General features: G+C 37.0%; 1 protein-coding gene across 3 annotated transcripts; it reads left to right on the top strand.

Moving 5' to 3' along the window:
• The first annotated feature begins 6,100 nt into the window (after positions 1 to 6,100).
• Positions 6,101 to 15,778, top strand: papolg (poly(A) polymerase gamma). 3 transcript variants are annotated; one of them, XM_043255869.1, is made up of 23 exons: positions 6,101 to 6,254; positions 6,994 to 7,161; positions 8,609 to 8,675; positions 8,755 to 8,836; positions 8,949 to 9,058; positions 9,436 to 9,489; positions 9,583 to 9,694; positions 9,779 to 9,868; positions 10,019 to 10,157; positions 10,311 to 10,383; positions 10,499 to 10,619; positions 10,694 to 10,778; positions 10,854 to 10,907; positions 11,964 to 12,083; positions 12,616 to 12,725; positions 12,809 to 12,930; positions 13,017 to 13,180; positions 13,482 to 13,591; positions 13,710 to 13,912; positions 14,028 to 14,108; positions 14,257 to 14,316; positions 14,414 to 14,529; positions 14,617 to 15,778. In XM_043255869.1, exons 1-22 carry the CDS (start codon positions 6,238 to 6,240, stop codon positions 14,510 to 14,512), a joined length of 2,241 nt encoding a protein of 746 aa, XP_043111804.1. In that variant the 5' UTR covers positions 6,101 to 6,237; the 3' UTR covers positions 14,513 to 14,529; positions 14,617 to 15,778. The 3 variants fall into 3 exon arrangements, with proteins under 3 accessions (XP_043111804.1, XP_043111802.1, XP_043111805.1); XM_043255867.1 differs by having other exon boundaries at positions 13,479 to 13,591; XM_043255870.1 differs by lacking the exons at positions 10,311 to 10,383; positions 10,499 to 10,619; positions 10,694 to 10,778; ... (9 more) ...; positions 14,414 to 14,529; positions 14,617 to 15,778 and having other exon boundaries at positions 10,019 to 10,161.
• Positions 15,779 to 15,781: the final 3 nt, after the last annotated feature.

The following is a 15,781-nucleotide window of genomic DNA, read 5'->3' as shown; positions in this document are numbered from 1 at the left end:
GATTTTTGTTTTCTTTTTCTTTACATGCACGTGACATGTATCAAAACCATTCCGTGATCTGGACTTTTTTTTCTTTCACTTTTAGTTTTAGCACCAAAAGAGCGCCTACTGAGCATTTGATACAAACACAGTGCCTGGCACACACTAGTACCTCTAACACCTGTTTGTGTTAATAAGTCCTATACAAAGCAATATGCAAAACAAAGAAACATTTTGTGAATCCCTCAAAAAGTTGGATAATTAATTTATCGATTCAGTTTTTATTTATTTATAACCATGTCCTCGATTCAGTTTTTATTTATCCATGTATCTATTTATTGTTATTTTTGTTTCGCACGTGTTACACGTTATCATTGCGCGTTAACTGAAATTTTTATCTTTAAACTTTATCATCAAAGCGATTACGGTACAAATGCGGAGTGAGGCGTGTTTTACTGATCTGATCCAAACGCAGATAGCCAAGTGGAAAAGAAAAAGTAAACATATGACATTTGCCAAAAAAAGCGCCTTTGCCGCTTCGTCTGAGCAATTTGTTTGCCAGATGTGGCGATTGCGTTGAGATCCCCATACTGTCTGGTTCACGCTGTTTGCGGATGGCCATATTGATGGACTTTGGACTAATTTACCGACAGATAAAGAGTGAAGGCCGTACACTGACCCTCCTGGACGGAATGAAACCGGCCTTGTCTTGTTGCTATGTCTAAATGAAATGGCATGCACCTCTCAGATTCGGTTGTGGTCGTGATATTATCCTCTTACGCGTTCCTCTGGGACAGCCTCTGCTAATCGCGGTTGAGTAATTAACCACGTAAAATGTCACTGTAAAAAAAAGTGAGCATTATTATCGAAATCATTTCATCCAAGTGCATTCGCTTCGAAAGCACGTTTATTTCGTAAAAAAAAAAAAAAACACCAGTGGAAGCTACACCTGGTCCCTTCTAAAAAGACGAACGTTATTTGACACACATACACACACACACACACACACACACACACACACACACACGAGAAATCAGAAATAGGCCTTTTCCCGCCGCCCGTGAAAGACTTTGACCACCTTAAGTCTACATATCCCACTGAACACAAGTTTTGCCTCAAAGGACGGAGAGAGGCGAAACGGGAACGCTCTTAAAAATCCCTGGTAAGTCAAGCCTTGCCTTCTTTAAGGAATTTTAAGCTTCGGCAGTTCAGACACATTCGCGGACTGAAAATTAATATTAATGGCTAGATTTCACAATGTGGCATTATCACACCGAGCGATGGGTGGGCATGCCATCTGGGTTTTGGCAGGTATTAGATGTAATCAAAGGGATTACGTCTCTGTGGGCGAAATTATAAACGTGAGCAGGCTGCTGGTTCTTCTGCGGAAAGCGACGGCTCGTGAACGTGTTAAAGGGAAGAAAAAGAGGAGAGGCTCAGAAAATCTGATTACCGGTGAGACTACACGTGGACCCGTGCCGTAAGATGTAAAGACTACGATTAGGCTGTCGTGGGGGGGGGTTATTGCGTAACCGTCACAGGTTCATGCCAAGCGGTGTTTATACTCTAGTAGTTATTCATTTTACATCAATAGGAGGATGAATAGACGCGTGCAAGGGAGGCCGCTCGTGTGAGTTGAGGCTTACTTTTATTGTCATGTCCATTGCGCATGAAGTTATCACTGAAAAGATGTTGCTTGAGTCATAATATAACGTAAAGCATATTATAGGCGTTTATGCGTTACCCCATGACAAACTAATAAATTTGCATCCCCGTTCTGCATCAGAAACCGAGCAGGCCATCCGATACAGGGATGCCATATTGCCTTTCGTGCTGAGTTTAGATTAAGCGCGGTTAGAAGACACCGAAGAACTCAAAATCTTTTCTTTTTAATCTAGATAGCCTACAAGCTAAAATGCAAAATCTTTACATGAAATAAACGGGGTAAACGTGCTACTTAAATAATAAACGTTAATGACAGACGCGGGATAGAAGGATAGAGGCCGGAGTCAGTGGTGAAGTTTGTGATGATGGACAAGGAATCGCGGAGCTTTGAGAGACGCGGGGAGCAAAAAGCGATGTGCCGTGCTCCGGGCTCCCTCTAGTGTTCAGGATTAGGATGAGCACGAACTCCGCTAGTCTGGACAAAAAGAGACCGACCGAGAAAAGCGAATTAACCGAGTTTGTGTTTTACCACATTTCAAACCGCTGGATTAAAAAATAGATAAAAACGCCTTTTGCAGTGATTTATGTTCGCGATTTTACACTGAGATCTGGTTCTTTATTTAACTGGCAAAGTTATTTTAAAATACGTTTTTCTTTAGCCTACTTTTTTTTACAGCTGAGTTACGAGTAAAACCGTTCTGATATTCAGTTGCTTGGTTGATTAATTCTATTTATTATTTTACAATTTGTAAACAGGTAAAAAAAAATTAAAAGGCATACTCCCTGCAGCGTGACGCAGCAGACGGAGAAGAAGACTCAAAGACTTTAAACAATTTATCTACATACAGTTCATCTTTTTTGTATTTAATAAAGAGAAGGAGGGTGATAATCATCAAGGCAACATGAAAATTCCTGCAGTGTAATGAATACTTCAAACAAACACCAAACACCCAAATGACAAAACTATAAATAAGCTTTAATGTTTTGGACGATTTGCACGAACCGGTGTGTATCCTAATGCAATTACAAAAAGGGCCCAGTTGAAAGAAATCTTTTACACGTGTGCAGTATGCTATGTTAGATGTACGAACGTTTAAATGGGTATTTTATGCCTTCAAGTCAGCCTTAAAATAAAGAGTCTCCCTGTTAAGCACCGAACATCAACATGTCAGTCACTAGCGCTTTGATATGCAAAGAACGAAATCAGAGATGCAGTGTATATGAAATCAGAAATAGAATTGGGTCCGAATACCCTGGCATACTTCTCATACACCCAGCGATAATTTGATAAGTCTATTGAACTGATATCATTTGAGGAATTCTGTTGGTTATAATTGCTTCAGAACCATGGACAGCGACTCTCGCGAACGGTCCCCACAGCCACACAAACTCAGGCATCTTACAAGCTCGTCTGAAAACACGGGAGACGTGTTCACGAAAGCGCTAGACTACAGCGTGATGAACGACAACCACGACATCCTTCAGTCTCATTCTGATCATTGAACGCTTTCTACGGCGGCCGTTACACCACTGCATGCCTTGCTTAAAGAAATAACTCACCTAAAATCAAACACCCAGTCATCATCTTTCCAAACCTTTTTTTTTTTTTTTTTTTTTTTGTCCTCTGTGAAACGTAATAAAACGCATTTTCTGCGTTGCTTTTTGTTCCTACGACGCAATTCTGTGGGTGCCGAAATCGTTTTATTACCAGCATCATTCAGAATAGAGCCTGTATTCTTTTGTGTCGCAAGGAAAGAAAGAAAGAAATTCATACGGATTTAGTGACATGAGAGTGAGCGAGTAAATAATCATTTTGGGGTTAACTGTGACTTTAAGAGCATGCGGAACGACTTCAGTTGTTTACCTGTTGCAAATAAATAACACAAAAGAAAAGAAAAGAAAAGGTTGTAAGTGTTGTGTTGTCTTACTGAAAATACAACACTGAAGACGACGATTCCACATAACATTGTATTCTATTGTGTTTTTCTGACTTAATAATATTTATTTCAATACTTTACAAAGTGCTTTTTTGCTCATGTGTAATTTAATGCCATTGTTCATACGGACCTTTCACTTTCTGCTTCGTACATTTCCTTCGTAAATGCTGCTTCGCTCCTGAAAATAAAGGGGAGAGAATTACCGAAATGTTCTTGAAAATAAAGGTATGTGAAATGTTGTTGAAATATTAAAGACATCATTGAATAAAATGTCGTTGTCTGGGTCGTGTCTTGTTCTTCAATCGGTGAAGGTATCCAATAATAGGCAGCATATTATAAAACAAACAAACACACAAAAAAAACGCCTTAAAGTAAGAACGCACACAATCAACTGCGCTCACTTGGCAGCATTGGAGTAGAAAATTATAAGAATTTTTCAAAAGTTGTCAAAAGCCTTTTTGAGAGAAAAGTGTGTCGAAATATAACCCAGCATCTGAGAAAGTAAATGTGAGCGCGTGCAGCAGAAATCTTAACGTTGCGAAGTTGTGCGGCTTTTCTGCACGTTTCCACTAATACAAGTATCAGCAGTAGCCTATAAACGTATCATTTTGAATTGATGTTTATAATATGTGCGGTCACGGAATCCACAAGTAATGTTTAGCATCACACATCTTACACCTTACCTTGAAGATGCATTGTAGATTTTTCTTTTTTTCGCAGGTTATTGGCACACAACAATTGTTTTATTTTGATATTATCCCGTATAAAGCGTTGTAATGTGTAATATTCTATGTCTAGTATTCTGTAAAATTATTTGAAAGACCTTGGGGTTTTGTTCAAAAATTGCTTGTTATACGAATACGAACACACAGCGGGCTGTATTGCCGCCGCATATCGATATATTACAAAGCCAACGCTACGAATCGAAATAATTACAACAGTAATGTCAACCAAACATAATTACTCGTGCTGAAAGAACTCTTATGCAACATTTCCCGCCCTGTTGCACGCGCTGCTCGTCTGAGAGCTGCTGGACGTCATCACGACGCACTACTGGCATGGAGCCACTAGATGGTGCTGTGGACAAGCGATTACTCGCAGCAACACAAGTTCTTTGGACCGATTTTGCCAAAACCTGGCTTGTGTCTAATCGATTCAATCGTAACATGTGTCAAAGCTCCTATCTAACTGGAATAGAATTATTACGTTTCATCAAACACAGCAGCTACACCCTCAATGAATAGACAAATTGTTTATAAGTAAAGTGTAAAAAAAATAAATAAAATAAAAATAAAATAAATTAAAATAAAAATTGATAGATAGATAGATAGATAGATAGATAGATAGATAGATAGATAGATAGATAGATAGATAGATATCTAAAACAAAAGATAAACAATCTAAAAATAAAAAAGAGGTTTCTGATCTGGGGTCCATGTGGCCAGCGTAAAAAAAATAATAATAAAATAAAATAAAAAAAAATTGATAGATAGATAGATAGATAGATAGATAGATAGATAGATAGATAGATAGATAGATAGATAGATAGACAGATATCTAAAACAAAAGATAAACAATATATTTAAAAAAATTAAAAAATATATTATAAAAACATATATATATATATATATATATATATATATATATATACACACACACATACACACACACATATACACATATATAATTATATAATATGGTATAGATATAAACATTATTTAACTATATTGTATTTTAATCTTTTTTTAATCTACTTATTTGTGTAGTTTTTAAATAACACCCCTATGCTATTTGACTAAAATTTTAATAAAATGCATATTAGCAGAATATCAGTAAAGAGGACTGACTGCTAAATAGGTATTGTGTTTTTTCAGCAATAGTGTGCATTCTTACTTTTCAGAGGAAAAAAAAAATTTGATAAATCTCCATAAAAGTTCTCTGTGCAACTGTCTTTTTCTACTTGTAAAAAAAAAAAAAAAGTGTATTGACTATTCAAGTTTTTTAAGGCATCTAATATGTTGATACTTAATTTCCGTGATCTAAATATTTATAAGAATTAAATATTTGTCATCAATTGAAAGTGTGTAGGCTTTCTTGCATCACTGTGCTGTTATTTTATTACTACGCATGTATTTATCAGGCAACATGTCGCACAGACCTATGTATATTAATAGACATAATATGCACCGCACTGGTTACGTAATCAACTAGTGGGGGCATGTTGTCGCAAATCATCTTTGTGACAGTTAAATATTTCGTCCAGTCCAGTAATATTGTTTTTGTTTTAGTAAACAAATCTTTAAAGTACGTGCCCGTACAAGATGACTTGAAACACGAATAAAAATGACCCTATCTCCTCCGGATTCTTACTTTGTTACCAGAGAGTGCAGATGTTATAGTAATGTTTAGAAAATGACCCGGTCTGGTAGATCGCAAGCTCCTCTGTTTGTACTAGTCCAATAACAACATGATTGATATTTGAAAACAGTCATCGGAGGGTATGAGGACGCAGAGCATGTCGGGAGATGTCTGCACGGTGGGCGCCATATTGGAGCAACAACTATTGTTATAAATTGAGACGGGGCTGCTGCTGGCTGAGTTTACATGTTTTCTGCGTGTTTGTTCTGAAAATATTTGGATATTTCTACGCAAGGTCATGAAAGAGATGTCAACGTAAGTGTTCCGCGCTTCACAATGATATTAGTGAGTTTAACGTGTTAGTTGTTGAGGCAAAACCCAGTGCTAGGCTAGTTTAGCCAGTTTGTTGAGATAACGGTCAGAGAAAGCAGGCTGTGGCGGATAAGCGGCCTCAATGTGTGTTTTTATTTCAAATAAACACTCACTTACATTAGAGTATTTAAATACACGTGCGTTGTAGTCAGCTGTATTTAACGCAAGTATTTCTGGAGGTGTTGGCTATGTAATCTTGTCTTTGTTTACACGAAAGTTAGGCAATGCCTAATGGCAACGGATGTAAACGCGGTTCTTTTAGTCCTTGTTTACGTTTCACGAAACAAACCACATTTAAGTATGTAAGTACTATGTGGTCTGACATTGATTAATCTGAGAAGTGTGTGTATATATATATATATATATATATATATATATATATATATATATATGTATGTATATGTGTCTGTCTGTGTGTATAAATAATGCATATAGGCATATCTGCGTGCGTGCGTGCGTGCGTGCGTGTGTGTATATACAATCCATTATCCATTATACACTTTTAATTTACTTTGCACGTATTTATAACTATCCTAAATTATGATTGGCGAATGTTTTTGAGGCAAAGTGTTTCTTTGTTTTTGTTTGAAGTGCTACACTCAATATTTCATTTTTGGGATTTAAGTTAGTACGTCTGCAGTGCAGCCTTAGCCCATTATTGCTGTCATGTCTTTATTTGCAGGACTGGTAACAGTACGCTTGGCGGGCAGCAGCCTCGGAAACATTATGGCATCACATCTTCAATCAGCCTGGCCTTTCCCAGAGAGATAGACCATATCTACACTCAGAAGCTTACTGAGGCTATGAAACCGTTTGGAGTGTTTGAGGGTGAAGATGAACTCAATCACAGGTGGGGTGTTTATGTAATTTAGTTACTGCTTTCATATTTGAATCTGGTTGTTTCCAACTGTGTAGTATCTTTAAAGTACTAACATGGTTCTTTGAAGTAACTTTTTTTGTCAACACATCTGCAGTGATCTGTACAGTTAGGTTCATATATATATATATTTGTACAGTGGCACGATTTTTAATCATTACAGCTCTCTGCTCAACTTTGCTCCATTTTGACTGAATCTGGGCAGAGAGCACGCTTCAGAATTCATCCAGCTGCTTTTTTCTTCTGTCACGTCATCACTAAACACCAGTAATCCCATCACACTGCTCCACCATGTTACACTGATGATGTTGTATGCTTTTGTTCATGCCATGTTCGTGTCATGCCTACCTCCTGAAATGTTGTTCACTTGGCTGGATGTTGTAAAAGGGTTTTGTTTTACCATTGAGAGCATTGTCTAAACATTCACTATTGTTGTCCCCTGGATGTCCAGGCCTTTTTGTGTTGCTGGACGCCTCTCCATAAAACAACTTTTGAGGCTATCGTCCATTTACTTATTGTCACTTGAATAGAGGGGGACGTATGTATTAAAGAGCTGTAATTACTTAAAGGGTTAGTTCTCTATTCCTAAGCTTTAGAGGAGCAAGGATCATTTTTAATATAACTCCGATTGGATTCGTCTGAAAGAAGAAAGTCATATACAGCTAGAATTCTTTGAGGGCGAGTCTAATGTTAATTTCTGGGTGAACTAGCCCTTTAAATCTTTCTTCCAATTACAAATTAAAGAGTCTGCACTTTAAGCTCATATGCATTTGAATATGTTGAATAAGTTGAATATGTTTTGGTTAGCAGCGAAAAAAAAAAAGTGCTTGTCCAAATGTAATCCTTCCCAAATATGGAGTGATATAAAGCAAGGAACACACTACAATAATGAAGATAATCACCAGCTTTGTATTCCTACATGTCAGTAGTAGTGGCTAGTAGCAAAATCGTGTGTGGTTACTTTAGTTTAACTTTTTTTTTGTTTGTTTTGGGTTTTTTTGTTTTTGTCATCTTCGATTTTTAGATCCATGACATTAAAACATTACACAATTAAGTGCAGAAATGAACGGGAGTAATTTTACCTGATACTGATATTACAATAGCCAGTCTTAACAGTTTACATGATCTGGCTCATTATTTTGTTATATATTTTTACCAAAATATACCAAACTTGTGTTGCCTTGAGAACATCTGCGGTGACTTGCGTTGGCCAAATTTTTTCACATTTCCTAATATTTAACTAAATTTGTTATACATAGATTAACTTCTGATGTTCCTCTTTACAGTTTGATTTGTTGTTGGTATAAACTGAAGTATCATTTGACCTACACAGTATTGAGTGTATCATTTGCCTCCCGCAAACCAGTTTTTGCACAGTGTGCGTTTAAATGCACTTAAGAGGTGTTTGTGTCTTTTATAGACTTGCAGTTCTTGGAAAGCTGAATTCATTTGTGAAAGAGTGGATCGCAGAAATCAGTGAATCAAAGGTAAATAATACTGGAGGTCTCCTGACCTGATCACCAAGTTACATGATGAAATTTCTCAATTCTTCATTTTCCCTCACAGAATCTTCCACCATCGGCAGTAGCGAATGTTGGTGGCAAAATCTTTACTTTTGGGTCATATCGGTTGGGAGTGCACACAAAAGGTACATCTAAGCTGGATTTGACTGTTTAACAGCAGAATGACCTTTTAAAGATCTGTGAACATAAATTAAGGCGTTAAAGTTATATGTGCTTATCACATTTTTTTTTCTTTAGGTGCTGATATAGATGCTTTGTGTGTTGCCCCACGTCACGTCGAAAGAACAGACTTCTTTTCATCCTTCTTTGAAAAACTAAAACGGCATGATGAGATTAAAGATCTACGAGTGAATACTTTTTCTGTTCCTCATTTATTAGTATTGTCAAAAGTACAGACTGTGATGCCATTTTGTACTGAAACATTAGCACCGTTGAGCAGATTCTTAAAAAGCACTGATTGGTCATTGTGTTCACACGCTCAATGTACAAGACTTGTGATTTGGTCTGTGATTGATTATTGTAGCCAATCATAGTCATCTGTTGAGCGTGTGTGAACAGTGACCAATCAGTGCTTTTTGAGAATCTGCTCAACAGCTCTCAAATATTATTGGGAATTAAAAAATTTCTGAATGGTATCACGGTCGGTACCTTTGACAACACTATTTATACCTCTGCCACTGCTTTGTGTAAAGAGTGACTTATCCTGTGCATAATTCCTCTTTAGGCTGTGGAAGATGCATTTGTACCAGTCATCAAATTCAAGTTTGATGGAATTGAGGTAAAGCAATTCAAGTGTTCATGATAACGTCGCCTGGTCAATATTTAGTGTTAAGGTTTTGTTTTGATTTGTTTTTCTCTCACCTACACCCAGATCGATCTGCTGTTTGCCAGACTCGCTCTCCAGTCAATTCCTGATAACCTGGACCTGAGAGGAGACTCTCTCCTCAGAAACTTGGACATCAGATGCATTCGCAGTCTAAACGGTAATACCTTCTAAGATTTTATTTAAGTGTCACATAAGTCTAATTTGTGCACTCTTCCATAAATGTACTTATTTTCTTTTGCAGGTTGCCGTGTTACAGATGAGATCCTGTATCTGGTGCCTAATAAAGAGAACTTCAGATTAACATTGAGAGCAATTAAACTGTGGGCCAAACGTAAGTCTGATTTTTTTTATTCTTGCCTTCAGGCACTTGTCTTGTTTGAAATCAAGACTTCTGATGTGTTTTGTTATAAATCTTGGCTTGACATGCTAAAAGCAAGTTTATGCTGAAATTCAATAATGTTTTTTTTTTTTTTTTTTTAAGGACGAGGAATCTATTCTAACATGCTAGGCTTTCTTGGTGGAGTTTCCTGGGCTATGCTCGTGGCCAGAACTTGTCAGCTCTATCCAAATGCTGTTGCTGCCACACTTGTGCACAAGTTCTTTCTGGTCTTCTCTAAATGGTGAGGTCATGGCACATTCTGTTCATACGGTGGAACTGAAACTTCATGTATTGTTTTGCTGCTAATGTCTAGTCCCTTTTGTGCAGCCATGGAATGTCCAATGCTGTTTCCCCCCCTCCTAACTGCATTTCTGCTCTAATTTTTCTTATTTAGGGAATGGCCAAACCCTGTGCTTTTAAAACAACCTGAAGACAGCAATTTAAATCTGCCAGTCTGGGATCCACGAGTTAGTGTTGCATTCTTTGTAGTGAAATACAGTTTTCTAGTTTGTTTGTTTTTTTTTTTTTTTTTTTTTTTTTTTATAGCACTTTTTGCTATACCTTTTGTAATTTTACTTACAGGTGAATCCATCAGACCGGTATCATTTGATGCCAATAATCACTCCAGCATATCCACAACAGAACTCTACCTACAACGTGTCCACTTCCACACGCACCATCATGAGTGAAGAGTTCAAGAATGGTGTGTAACAGATTCTCTAATTGGCCATTTCTCTTGACCCATTTCCTAATTTTTCAAAATGTTCTGTTTTTAAGGTCTAACTGTTACAGATGAGATTCTTCAGGGAAAAGCTGATTGGTCCAAGTTGTTTGAACCTCCCAATTTTTTCCAGAAGTACAAGTAAGTAGATATCCACAGTGTGGTATAAAAGATCAAATACAGCAAATACTGACAAAATTTTTTGGTTTTTTGCAGGCATTACATTGTCCTCACAGCCAGTGCATCCACTGAAGAAAACCATCTGGAGTGGTAAGAGCACAAAAAGAAATTCACCTTGGTGTGTGTGTTTCACAAGCCTTACTGCACCGTTCCAATTGTTGGAATTTGCTGCAAGAGTGGGAATCATTCAAATTCTACACAGAAATCTGTTATAAACAGATCAAACAGCTCTGAGAAAACCAGAAGCACTAACTCCAACTATAACCGTGGTGTTGGGTACCGAAACCTGGCACTGGTACCTGAGTAACCGGTATATACTAGAACCGAAACAAAATTCCAGTTAAGGCACCGGTACAGTTTTAAAAATATCAGTTTGGCACAGGTATGGAAAGTGAAGGGGAAAAAAAAAAGAAAAAAAAAGCCAACCCTAGGATATTGTGGTAGAAATAGTCAAATGTTATAACGTTATTCATTTCAGGGTTTGTACAAGCTTTTGAGAGAAATGAAAGCAATTCATAATGACATTCAAGCATTGACTGTTTCCAACGCTTTAAAGCTAAAAAGTATCCAATTTGAATGTTATTTTAAATGGGATGACCAATATACCTTTTGAAGCACAAAAAATACATCAATCTACTTTTTAAACCTGTTTCGATAGCAGCAGAAGAGCACGAAGAGACTACAATGAAAAATAAAAAGTTGACAGTAATAATCATAGAAAAGTCTACTCACAAATGATTTTTTTCTCATGCCATGTTTTATACATATTTCGTGTGTGTGTGTGTTCAGTCCTTCCTTTTGGTAAATGTAGGGCTATGTGTTGTTTTGTTTTTTTTTTTTTCTCTTCCTTCCCCATACAAGCTATTGTAATGACGTCTTTCTGTGGTTGATTGAGCTGATTTGAGTAATTACATGATGAGGTGTCCGTGCATCCATTATACCACATTGTCTTTGTGACTTTGTCTCCTATGAAAATTTGAAACTTCCCATTTTAAATGATTCCGCACATGCAGTGGTTAAAACAACTGTATTTGTTCTGTACACATGCATGAACTATTAAACAAATTCACTTTCTACACTCTCTAATCAATTTAAAAAAAATGGTGTTCTGGACATAAAATCATAATGATGTTCTGACATCAACAGGATTGGACTGGTAGAATCAAAGATAAGAGTGTTGGTTGGAAATTTGGAGCGCAATGAGTACATCACCCTTGCCCATGTCAACCCACAGTCTTTTCCCGGCTCAAAAGAGAATCACAATGAGTAAGTAACGGTTGGCTGTGTGGCAAGACCAAATGTTTTATCTTGCTATTCGTAAGTTTGTATGACTGTAATGGTATGTCATGTTTTATTTATTTATAGCAAAAAAATTAAAAATAAAATGTACACTTATGGCATGCCTCTTTTAAATGTAAGGGAATTCTGTAAATAATGCAGCTAATGTTTTGTTTGGGCTGAAATTTTGGTTAAAAGTTTGTGTTCAGCTTCTGCTTGTTTAAATTTACCTTTATAATCAAAATATTTAGAATACCCATATTTATTGTGGGTCCACTCAGCAGTACTCAGCCTGTGTGTTTTCAAATGGCATATATATGTATGTGTATGTGTGTATATGTGTATATATATATGTGTGTATGTGTATATATATATATATATATATATATATATATATATATATATATATATATATATATATATATATATATATATATATATATATATATATATATATATATATATATATATATATATATATATAAAAACTTTACAACAGATTTTTTGTAAATCTCCACAGAAATGAATTTGTTTCCATGTGGTTCATTGGAATCAGCTTTAAAAAACTGGATAACTCTGACTGTGTGAATATTGACTTGACCTATGACATCCAGTCCTTCACAGACACTGGTAAGGTTCTCAGCCTCTTGTTTTCCTCTATGCTCATGTCTTGTGAATGTAGTTTTCAATGTCTAAAAACTGTTTCATTATAGTTTATAGGCAGGCCAGCAATATCAACATGCTAAAGGATGGCATGACTATTGAGGCCACACATGTGAAGAAAAAACAGTTGCATCATTACCTGCCTCCTGAACTTGTACAGAGAAAGAAGAAGGTAAAAAAAAAAGTGAATTGTTAATAGTAACATTCAATACCCAGTAAGACTATATTGTAGCGTTATCCTGTCTCTCTTTTGGGCAGAGTTTGGGAGATATAAACCGGAGCTCAAACGGTGGTGGGTCAAAGCGCTGCTCTCTGGATGGCAGTCAGCTGGACAGCTCCAGGGACACGGACATCGGCACTCCATTCAGCTCTCCTACACCAGTCAGCAAACCATGTCAGCCAGCCTCCACACCTGAGGAGAGGTAGTGTCCCTGATCAGGATTAAACATTTGTGATTTAATCAGACCAGAGAATTCTGTGATTTTCTAAACGATCACAACAAAAACACAACTTTATTACTCTACACTTGCTTCAGTGCGGAAATTATAAAGATCACAAACTACATGAAGAGTGACATGGTTTTGTTTTTTTTGCAGTTAAGCTAATTTTATGGCCTCATTCTCAAACTCAGGAAATGTTTTTAAATACGAGTTGGCTGTAATGTCACAATGCTCTTAGAATTACCTAAAATTACTTGCATGGTTTAAATTTTTTTGTCAGTAGTCTCAGTCCACCCAAGCATCCAGTCCTTGTATTCATGGACAGCCCACCAGCAACAGAAGTTTCTCCTCCAAAACCAGAACAAGGAATGTCCATTCCAGTCATCGGATCCAGTGAGTTACATCAGATCTTCGGTTATGGACTTGTTCCTGTTTTGTGTTTTTGTTTTTATTATTATTATTTATATATATTTCGTTTCTAATTTCACTCATCTACTATTTATTTTTCCAGAGCCCATCGCCACTCCAGTTGCCAAGCCTCCAGCACCTCCCGCAGGCAACACCATTCCTACAGTGGTGGGCCGCAGTGTGATACCCCGCGTTACCTCTTCCTCCCCTAGCCTGCCTGAACTGCCCAACAGTGTCAATGGTGCACCAAAGAGACCTCACTCTCCATCTCTGGAAGATCCACCTAAGAGGCACAAAGATACAGAGGTAATCTACACAGGCCAAGAAATCCATTACAATTGATCAACCTTTCTAATCTAGTCAAAAAAAAAAAAACCTTCAAGCATGTCTTAATATTTGAATGCACTGTCTTTTGTTTCAGGTGTTTTCTGATGACTCTGCGTTTAAAGAACCGTACCCTCCAAATAGTAATGGCTTGGATGGCGAAGAGGGGCCTGCAGTGGTGAGGGGGGGTTTTTTTGTTTGTTTGTTTTTTTTCATGTTTATTGCATTACTCTCAGGTGTTGACCACAAATGGCTCATTTCACTAAAACTGAAACCGTTCACGCAATGTTTTTGCGAAAACATTTGTTTTGGGTTTTTTTTGACAGGAGGATCTTTCAGCAACCAAACCTATGCCAATACCAACAATTGATACATCAAGATCACAGGTAACTGACATGTAGTAATCATCATGATTTGAACTCCATATTGTAATTGAAAGGATATTTGACATCACTTTTTTTTTTTTTTTGTATTGTATTTCAGAGACTACCCAGTAAAGAGCTTCCGGATGCATCTTCCCCAATTCCCACAAGCAACCTTCGTGTGATTAAAAATTCAATCAGGCTCACTCTTAACCGATAACAATGAGCTATCTACAGGTACCGTGAATTCTTACTGTTGCTGCCATTCTTTGATTTGCCCTTTTAATCTGTTTTTCCCCTCTTCTTGAACATCTGTCTGCACAGGTTGTCCCTTAACGAGTGGAACTACACTTGTGTAACAGCAGTGCTGCTTTTAAACTGCTACTGATACTTGGCTGGTCTTCCTGCTTGTTACAGAGTTAGTGTTTTTGTTTTGTTTTTTTCTTTTTTCCCCCTAACCCCCAACCCAAAGTTTTTCTTTTTCTTTTTTTTTTTTAAATGCCTTACTGTGTCAGAATGCTTGCGTAAACATCTATTCAAGCTTTTGAAACAAATTGTACAGTTGATGTAGTTTGTATATAACTTTAAAAATCATTGTTAGACTTTCTATGCCACCTTTAATGTAGTTTTTATTAACAAAAAAAAAGTTGAAAAAAAATTGTCCTGTTTGTCACTGTAAATGAGATTCTTCATTGTTTGTCCGAAGGTTTTCCTTGCAGTCTTTTTGTATTCGCTGTATCGGTTCTGGTTCAGTTTCTGGGAGGACCTTTTGTGTGGGGTGCGTATGTGTGAGTGTGTAGATGGACCAGCTTTAGTAACTAAAAACCATGACTCCATGACCTATCCCAGTAAACACTGCTGACACTCCATAGTTTTGTTAACCGCTCCGAACAAAAGAACAGTATTAGATCTAAGGTTTGGGTTTGTTGGGCCAACATTTGAAGCCAGGTTTGGTTTTACAAAGAGTTGTGATTTATTTGAGTCAGTGTTGGTTTTCGCGTGTGCATGTGCATGATTGTGTTTCCCTGCGTCTAGGGCATCACCCCTGCGCCTCCCATGGAGGTCTGGATGGCAGTGTCTCCTGAACTTAACGAACAGAGACTAAATGAGATTTCTGCCCTCTTTCCATGTTGTTTTTTTTTTCTCTCCATCTTTCCACAATCTACTGTCCTACCCTCGGGATGTACAGAGAACATAAACTTACTATTCATTTTGGGGTTTCTTAACATTTTATTTATTTGTACCGTTTTTTTTTTTTTTTTTTTTTTTTTTTATCACAGGTATTGCAGTTGAACAACTTTATTATTCTAGACATTAACTTCAGCGCTCGGTTTGAATTTTCCTTACCTTACCTTTAGGACAATAAAAAAAAAATCTACTTGTCATTCTTTTTGTAGGGCAAAAAGTTGTATTTGAAAGGGTATTTTTGTATGTAATGTAAATTGCCTTCTTTACATTAAGAACATAAAATTCACAAAACCCCAAAGCG

The sequence above is a fragment of the Puntigrus tetrazona genome, chromosome 13 (genome assembly GCF_018831695.1).
Source record: "Puntigrus tetrazona isolate hp1 chromosome 13, ASM1883169v1, whole genome shotgun sequence".
Lineage (NCBI taxonomy): Eukaryota > Metazoa > Chordata > Actinopteri > Cypriniformes > Cyprinidae > Puntigrus > Puntigrus tetrazona.
This window is presented reverse-complemented; position numbering and strand designations above follow the sequence as displayed.